Source organism: Porites lutea, chromosome 3, assembly GCF_958299795.1.
Source record: "Porites lutea chromosome 3, jaPorLute2.1, whole genome shotgun sequence".
NCBI lineage: Eukaryota > Metazoa > Cnidaria > Anthozoa > Scleractinia > Poritidae > Porites > Porites lutea.
The window spans coordinates 46838866-46848767 of NC_133203.1; the positions used below are offsets into that span (position 1 = coordinate 46838866).

Consider the following 9902-nt stretch of genomic DNA (forward strand, 5'->3'; position numbering starts at 1 on the left):
AGGCAAACAGTTGTAAAGTTGCCTGAGCGTCTGACGACTGTCGACAAACGATCGAAGGAATCATTTTTATAACTTCGACTGCTGCTCAGTCGAAGTTATCGTTGCATAATATTATGGATAAACTCACCCTTAGCCGGAATAGAAATGAGTTGAGGCGAGGAACTTCAGAACTATGGAGTTGTGATATACCACGTGTTATGATGGCCTCTTTTCGGACATTTTGTTTTCAAAATGTGTACGCCGAAGAAACCAAATTTTGGCGGAAATGTGTAACTGTTCGATGGTCAGTTGCTTTCTCTCAGTCATTTGCAAATAGACTCAGGGACCTAATGGAAGACCTCAGAACTTGAGATTTCCGGTTATTAAATCTTCTTATTCTTTTACAAAATTTTGCGACACATGTGATCCGTTAATAATTGCTCACGGGTTTATTTCTCGACAGATATTTTAGCGTACGTTATCAAGCATGTAGAGTTTATGAAAGTCAAGAAGGATCACGTGATTGTACGGCAAGGAGACAAAGGCAACTGGTATTTAAAAACGACCTCTGTTCATGATCAGAATACAACTCGACCCACCCCCCGCACCCCTCACAAAAAAATTATAGCGAGAGGCCTTGAAATTAATTTCACAAAAATCTTATTCCATATACCCAAAAAGGAAAGAAGCGTAATATACCATTTTCTCGAGAATATTGGTAATTAAAATTGAGCTGAAGGATACCGATTACCCGATTTAAAAGACGAGCTGTATAACGTTGTCAAAACGACCTTGCAGACATTTGTCATAGCTCTTGTATTGACGGTTATACCAGCCCTACACTATACCAGATGGCTCTTGCCTTCGCAGGAAGATCATGGGGGCTGTTGTTCACCCAAGAACACTGCCTCGGAGCGGTTTTGTAACGAAGCGAACCCTCGACGCGTCGATCGTGAAGGAAGATTGTCAACCACACTTTCTTTTTTTTTTTTCTTTAATAAGAAGGTTGTTTTTCCGACCCGGGCTGAATATTCTTAATTTTCTGCCAATTTTAGGCTGAAAATATTTTTGTTATTATTCTTAAATTATAGCTTATGACATTTCCGTTTTAGTTGGGGTATCAGTTATAGTTTTAAGAGCATGTTTCTTTATACATATATGAAATATAAGAGAAAAACATATAATTGTATTGTATTTACTGATTTTCAACACACAAAACTATATCCTTTTCAAAATCTCAGCCTCGGGGTTCATTCTTAAAATACCCTTAAAATTTCACAAATTTCAGCCTCGATATTCTTTTAAAATGTATTCTTATATATATATAAAAAGAGTGTATCGTAGAAGTTTCTGTGCCGTGACTTTTGTGGCAGTGTGAACAAATGTTCACACCAGGCAGGTCGGAGTATTTTTCATGTCGACATGAGAAACTATCCGGTATATACAGATATAGATACACATATAGTCCAAACGTTACTTATATATGGGTCTCTCAATATTCTAGGCCTCCTTGTATCTAAAAATGGCCGAATATGATTTCATGTTATTCTTCAGGGGAAAGCACTAGAAACTGGCAAGTCGTCAAACGGAGGGGGGAATGGGAGATGGAGTCGGCATCCACCAACTAACCGCCATGTTCTAAACGAATAAAACACTGGGTACAATATGCGACCATAAATTTTCTTGGGTTCGTTTGAAGGCTAACAAACATGCCGCGCACGCAGTATGTTCCAAACTGCAAAGATAGTTTCAGAAACGCAACTAATTTTCACTTTAATTTACAGAATTCCTAAAGAACCTGATGATACACCAGGTAATTCTTTTAAGTTAGAATTATACTTGCTGCTGTCCGCGCCATGTCTTTGCTGTCCTTCCAAACGATCCCCAGAGCTTTTGTGGTCGTAAGTGAGTACTAGTTTTCTGCCCGTTTAGAACACGAACATTTGATCCATATTCATCTCCTAATTCCATTACAGTTTCTTTGTAATTCTCAAGGGATCCGTCTCAGTTTATGCCAGAAAAGAGGATGATCACGTGAGCGAATATCACCCTCAACACGACATGGGTGCGGTGCGTAGCACGCAGGAGAGGCTTGCGTACTTTGGAACTGAATTGGGTAGTCTGAAAAGCGGTCGTAGCTTTGGTGAGATGGTTCTTACGAGTGAAAGAAAGGACAGAAACGCTACGGTCATTGCCGATGAGCTAACTGATTTGATAATTATAAACGAGGAACTGTATAAGAAGTCTTTTCAAGTACATAACCTAGAGTGGAAGGAGAAGTCGAGCTTCGCTCTCGCTTGTCCGCTGTTCCTCTCATGGCCAACAGCGCTGAAGGCTCTTCTGATTGAGAACCTCAAACTGCACAAAATTCACTTCGGAAATCGCGTGGTGGAACAAGGACATCCGTGTAACTCGGTCTATTTCATTGCCAAAGGTGCTGCAAGAGTTTTGTCGGATCCACGCAAGTCTAAAGAACAGTGCGAAGCTCTAAGTCCAAAAAGGGTACCGAAGAAAAAAGAGATTAACGTAGAGGAGGAAGTAGAAAAGATTGAACTAAATGCGATGGAAGATCTGTTGCGACCTTTGACGGTCATTGAACGACGCCGTAGACGAATTAAACATGGTTTCGTTGCAATGGAGACCAGGCTTCGTCAGCGTGAGATACAAGCAGCTACCATTGGTCCTAATGACGTCATTGGTGATATAGAAATGGTTCTTGATATTCCCGAGTACTGTGCGAGCGTGGAATGCGTTGAGACGCTAGAAGTGTATGAGCTTGATAAGGCTAGCTTTCAACGGCTGGTTGCCCGTCGCAGCCCAGAGACCCTGGAGTTACTGCGCAAGGTGGTAATTACGAAATTGAAACTTCGAACTGAACGCTTCGAGGAAATACCATTGTTCAAATATCTTTTAAATCGAGCAATATGCCTACCACAGTACGAGAAACCGAAGGAGATAAGAAAGAATTATATACCACAACTAGAACGAACGAGACCTCTTGGCAAACGCTGGAAGAAAATCGGAAATGTAGTGAAAGCAACCACATTGTTACTGGCGGCGCCAGGTGTAAAGAAAGGAGAGAGAAAAAACAATTCAGAAAATAGAGGAGAAACAGTTATCAAAGAGAACGAAACACAAAACAGGCAAGTTATTAAACAGGGATATTTTTACAAATCCAAAAATAAATGTATTCGAAGCCATAAAAAAACCGGTTGATATATTGTCTTGAGGGTGTTTTCCATAAGTCAGAACTGGCCGGCCGGACTGGTCATGTTGTAAACAAAATACCAGTCTTTTCTCCAAATTTTCACTAAAACACATTACATGCGGTATACCATTTACGAATAAATGGATCTGGCTGGATAGTCATGATTAATGGAGGAATTTTCGCTAAGGTTAGACTCATCTGGCCTGTCATTTCTGACAAATGTTAAGTGCCCTAGTGAACAATTTTGGAAACTGATCTTACAGTATCGGTTAAAGCTAGTTATCAAAATGAAAGTTGTAGCCTTTTCACAAATTCGCTTTGTAAAATTACTAATTAAATAGCATGCCAGTATTCTTAATATTTTTTGGTAAAGAGTTTCACTATTGATCCATGCTGCACCGTGGTGCGTGAGTTCATGCGCACTACAGCAAAAGATGTCTCTCGCTTGTAACGCACTCATGATGATCATATAGGTTCTGTCTCTTTTTCAGTGAAAAGATACGACGAGAGAAGAAACGCTCAAACAGAAAGGTAAAAAATAGTCGATAAAAAAAACAGGCAGTTGTCCTTTTTACGATGAAAAAGGGAAAGAAAATGTAGTTAAATTATTTATTTTGACAATTGAATAGGGAATCCCAGTCACGTGCCAACTACGCGTTGTACTTCCTGCATAATAGGGAGCTTAACCAACGACGGTTTTGAGCGACGCACGTCAACCGGAATTGGCCCTTTTTCATTTTAGGGCGATGGTTTTGCCCAAATTTTCAGTCAAATCGTCTCTATAAGAGTAAAGAAGCTAAGCAATGCAAATTACATAGCGTCAAGGCATATTACAAGGGAAAAGTCCTCACTTCCGGTTGATGTCCGTTGCTCAAAAACGTCTTTGATTAAACTCCCTATTAAACTTCGCTCGATAACGTACTATACCCAGTAGCTTTCCACTTTATACAGCTTTATTAACGGTCCACCGGAATTAAGTACGGCTTTCACTCGAGAGGTCACACTTTGGGATCTCCTTTACCCCAAAAGATCAAGAATCAAAAGTTGAGTAAAGTTAGAAACACCATGTATAGCATAATAAACAGTTCCACAGGAAAGTACTGCTCAGAACAGCTTTCATTTGAATATGGTTGCACTTAAAGGATTTCATCAACAGACTCCAAAGCTAGAACCTCCTTGTACAACATAATTAACAGTACCACAAGGAAATACTAATGTGAAGAAGCCCTGAGTCACAATGGTCACACTTAACCAGCAACTCACTCCAGACAGTCAGGCGTACTCCAGAGTGCAATATCGATACTCGTGGTTTAGCTGGGACAATGTCAACCGGAGGTGCGCCTTCTCCTCTTGTAATATGCTTTGAGGTTAACAAATTTTTAGACCCCGATTGGTACAAATATCGTTCAAAATCGCACCTTAAGTATTCAAAGAGTCCACTTCCGGTTGACGTACATCGCTCAAAAGCTCGGCACTCATTTTAATATTATTCTGCTTATTAGCACCATTATACATGATGGGCCATCTTCTCCATTTTATCTCCATATTATAGGAGGTATCCAAGAGCAAGCAGTACACCTCCGAAGATTTTCGGGCTCTAAAGAAGAAAATGCAGGCTCAACGAAAAATGATCGGCAGAGTATCGGACTAAGTAGTAAAAAAATGTGTACTATAACAATTCTGTGTTTATTCTCGAATTAAAAGTCTTAATTTCAGCTGGGATGGCGTACAGAAATGCACGAACTTGTTTAATAGCAAGTAATTATAAACTTACCAAGTGAAATAAAAGTTGAGGTAAATATGTTCATTCATTTTGTGTTTGTTCAGTTAGTCTAATACGTCTAATACTAGCCAGCAAGTAGGTATAGATAATTATTAGACAAATTTATTTTCTCAATTTTGAAAGGTATCCCAGGTTAAGTGAGTAAAGTATGAGTAAGTGCATTGAGTGAATATTTATAGATGGTCACTTTTAGTGTGACATATTTACACTCTTTCTGGCCTCCAGCTCATATTTAGTCTCGAGTCTATCATGAGGTAAAGGTTGGGTAGGACTACCAAGAATCCAATTATACAACATAAAGAAGATTGGGCTCTGAGCCATATGACTTTAAACTCAAAGTTTGACGTTCCTCTAAAGGCAAAAAAGAGGTATTTTAACACAAACATTTAAACACCCAAATCTAACATTAACTTCAGTAAATACTATTTCTTTATCTATTGAGTTAAATTTCCATTTAGTTATTTATTTATTTCAGTTGTGATTTACTATGTGTGTTTTTTTTCTTATGATGCTTATTCTTGTGCCTGTCGATATGCCTGCCGATATTTCACAGTAAACTGGTACTCCTCGAAGTACATATAAATAGTTTTCATTATTTTATACACTGATTATATACTTGTTTGTTAGAAGAAAGCTGATAAATCTTGGCACAGGAAAAAAACACAGAGATATCGTGGAATTTCTACTTAAAGAGTGTAATGTGTGCTTGAACTTAAATCTGAACTTGGTGCAAACAAATTTGTTCCTTCTTAGACAGTGTTTGCGGAAAGTTTTTACCACTCTGTACTCATCTGTAAACAGTGAACAGTGTACTAGAAAATCCCTTAATTTATGTCCATTGAAAACTTTTAAACTGTCTAACGTCCGCGCAAAGTTGCCGTAGAAATTGGGTTATGTTCAAGGACTAGAGGACTATTTTAATTTTTGCCTCACGATTTCTCTTAGTGTCTAGGAGAGTGCCCGTCTTTCTTCTTTTTCTTCCTTCAAAACATAGAGATTTCAACTTCCTGGTTTTATCATTGTTCGTTTCAGACAAACACTCGTTAACCGCCCTCAGAATCCTGCCAAGCACTCCGCTGATGACGAAACTGACAACAAATTTGGCGCAGTTGAAAAACATATCAATCACTTTGTGAAACGATTAAAACTGTAAATTGTGAACACTTGCTCGTTCAGCCTACGCCAAACTTCCTCAGCTGCCTTGAATCTAAAACATTCTACCTTATGTTTGTCACCGCAGTTTGCGTGTTATTTCTTGTCATTCTGTCCCAATCTCTTCCGCTGGAGAAGGGTAACGTGGGCTTCGAAAAAGAGCATTAAGAATCAACAAAGATAATAAAGCGCAGCTTGTAAAGTTCAAATCGCTTTGAATACTATGCTACTCAAAAGAATATAAGACCTGACGGTGGAAGAGTGCAAGGGACTTGAAAATACACTTCTTATTCACTCGGCATTTAAGATACTGTGTAAAACGAACATAGATATCAGACCGTGCGGTCATCCGGCCAGTCGCTTACAAATGCAAGGTTAAATATAATGAGAAAGTATAGAAAGGGTCAACGCAAACTGTGTTCGCTGTCGCTCACGAAAGATAGTCGTTCAAGACAGGCCTAGGTTCCATGCAACTATATAGGGCTGTGACGGGGAAAATTTTATGTTTTGGATCTGCAGTCGCAGCTAACTAGTAGCTTACGAGGGGTGGTTACACATAGAGGTTCGACTCTACACACCACATATAATTTTCGAATACAGAGAATATAGGCAGGACCCAAGGGACTCAGTTGTTCAAACGATTGATCTCGCTACCCATCGGACTAATCACTATCCAGCGGATAAGTTATTAGGAAAACCACCCGGGGGGGGGGGCACTTTAAGAATTTCTGGGTGGGGATGTGCCGCTGGGAGCCTGGAACCCTTAACCTTTACCAGAGCTAGTTCAGCTGAATTTTGCTACCCTATACTAGAGTAAACTGCCCAAATCCCCCTATCCTAGAGTAGCTGTGTTCCTAGTCTAGATAAAATCTTCAACCAACTGATCAGTTTCCTGAAAAATGATACACTATTCTAGAGCCAAACGCTCTGATTTATATACCCTATCCTAGAGTAAACTGCTTGAAAACCATACCCTTCACAGCGGCACATACCTATATGGCCCATACATGGCAGTACCCCCCCCCCCCCCCCCCGGGAAAAACCAATTGCGCGGTATCCACTGGATAGAGATTCATAAAATCAATAACGTTATGCAACTTTCGAACAACTGGGTCCGGATCCCCTTAACCTGCGATCAGGCCTTTTCTTCCTTTTTTTTTTTTAACATAGCGTAGGCTGAACGAGTAAGTGTTCAAAAAAGGAAAAAGGACACCTGATCCTTAGTCCAATGCCTCATTCATACAGTGCACTAACTGAACATGTCGAGTTAAATAGAGGTTCAAAAAAATGAAAAAACAGACATGGAAAACTGTACCGCAGCCTTTTTTAGAGACGTCAACTTGTTTTTTAATTTTCACTAAATCCGCAATCAACTTGAGTGAGTAAAGAGCTTTTACAGTGGAACCTCGATATAACGAACCCCGGAACGAATCTCTTTATTATAACGAAGTCCTCGGGAAAACGAACGAACGAACGATTTTCTTTACCCCTGTAATAGTAAAACATATGGAAATCTGACCTTGATATAACCAATTTTGCCAGTCTCTTGGCCATTCGTTATTTTGAGGTTCTACTGTGTAAGGGAAACAATTTAAAACTGTGTATTTCACTAAACAACTATTGACTGACATGTTGAAGCTTTGGTGTGAAATTATATGAGGACAGGTCCTTGCTAAGTGAAGTCGTCACGAAAGCTAACCACTTTTTCGACTTATATTTTGCTGCAGATCACCTTCAACAAAAGGTAAGGATTAACGGTTTGACGTTTTAGAGACTTGATTAAAAAAGAAAATAGTAAAGGCTTCTCTTCCCCCTCAAACCCCCACTCACCCCCACCCACAAGGGAAGAGTTGCCTAATCTTAATTAAAAGTAGACTGAACAAAAGGGGTTTATGGGTCAGCCAGGTTTTGGGGAGTAAGCGCGGCGCAACCACGCAAAAGAAGAGACTGCGATGTTTGCTTGAAAAAGTCATGTCAGACTTATTCTGCTACTTCTACTTCTATAAGCAGATAAAAGATAAAACGATCTTTGGGGAATTAATCCCAACCAAGGATGAAATTACCTACACCTATACTGTATTTATTCGATGAACCTCCCTGGGCGCTTATTAAATTTTTGGACCTTGAGAGTGGCGCTTATTCGAGGCTGGGCGCTTATTAAATTTTCAGCATTTTCAGCAAGTGTAGTATGTTTATTTTGCAACAAAACAATAAATGGTAATGACAAAACTCGACGATGTAACAAAGCAAGGTTCCTGTAAAATACTTTGAAGAAAATTCCGTCTTCGGGGAAGTCTCTTATTAGTACTTATTCAATTTTTGGGGGGTGGGGTGGAGGTGGTCGCTCATTTGAGTTTAAGTGGGAGTGGGAGGGAGGTGGGGTGGGGTGGGCACTTATTCGAGGCTGGACGCTTATTAACTTTTTCTGCCTTTAGGATGGGCGGGGACTCCCGGGGACGCTCTTGCAAATGACTGAGTCGCTGTGTAGGCCTATGATCGGAATGAAGTATCCTAACAAATACAACAGCTAGACACAGAAATTCCTAAGAGCAAGAGAAAATAACAGGACACAGATAGGGAGACGTCCAGTTTAGCCCATGGGATATGCGAATTTTACCATAGCTATTTTTAGACCAATCAAACACTTGAAATTAATCGGAAGCTGGTTTCCGGAAAGGTCGGCAAAGTTTTATTCAGAGTTGCCAAGAGAGAATTCAACAGAAGCCATTACAATAATGTGTATATTGTTTCCTTTAAGCAGTCGCCCGTGGATTTGATAACGTTAATTTCAAACAATCGATTAAAATGTGCGGACGTCTCAGGAATTCGACTTCCGTTTAATTACAACCTCTAAAAATAACCTTAGTAAAATTTACACATTTCCGGCCAACGCCCTAAGATTCCCTTTCTGTCCCAATGATATTCTTTCTTGCTAAAAGACAAGAATATTTAACATCACAGTAATGATGTAACCAGAGAGAGACATTCTTTAATAGCTGCGACAATCTCAGCAAGTGTGTTAACTATTCCTCAAAGGGCATAGTCTGCTTTTCACTTGTGGAATCAGTACAGCCGTCCTCATGAAATGAATATTAATTTGTATACTATATGAACTTTCAATGGTAGCAAAAAGTGGAAAATCATGCTCTTTTGTGGTTACTCACTTGAGACTAGCTTGCTGTGCTTGAAATCTTTACTGAAACTAATAGATGAGCTACACTCACGCAGAGTTCAAATTGGTATTTAATAAATCAGGAAGTAAAAAGAATTCATTTCTTCAGATTATGACAGCTTATGACAGCCACTCCAAAATTGGAGTAAAATTTCCATTTTGATTTTGTTAAATACTGACAAAAGAGCAGCACCACAGGTACACAATCATACTTCTAAAGAATTTCTCATTTGAATGGTCACCATATATGATTTTGCCCGTATTCTCCAGAAAAAATCAAAAGTTTTTAGATCTCCATAACGGATCCAGCAGCCTTTAGCAAAGATAACTTCTCGAGCATGGTTTGGAGAAGATTGAAGTATACAGTTTAAATAAAGGCAACGTTTACAACTCAACGCTGATATTTAAACTATTCAAGATTTACTACCGCCAGATTTTTTCACCTCTTTCCAAGAAAGTCCCGATGTCAATAGTCAAATGAGAAACTTTATTCATTGATGTGACCGTACGATGGAATGAATACCTTGTTACTTCAACAGACCTTTAGCCTGAGTTCAGTCGTAACAGTTTCCATCGTAACACTTACACATATGAATTCGAACTGAATT

General features: G+C 39.3%; 1 protein-coding gene across 1 annotated transcript in view; it reads left to right on the forward strand.

Moving 5' to 3' along the window:
* The window catches only part of LOC140932401 (uncharacterized), a 5330-nt gene extending 336 nt beyond the window's left edge, over positions 1–4994 (forward strand). Inside the window, exons 2-6 of the mRNA XM_073382013.1 lie at positions 443–530; positions 1956–3190; positions 3529–3535; positions 3679–3718; positions 4740–4994. Coding sequence (XP_073238114.1) covers positions 443–530; positions 1956–3190; positions 3529–3535; positions 3679–3718; positions 4740–4838 — 1469 coding nt within the window. The 3' untranslated portion in view covers positions 4839–4994. The remainder of the gene's footprint in view (positions 1–442; positions 531–1955; positions 3191–3528; positions 3536–3678; positions 3719–4739) is intronic.
* Positions 4995–9902: the final 4908 nt, after the last annotated feature.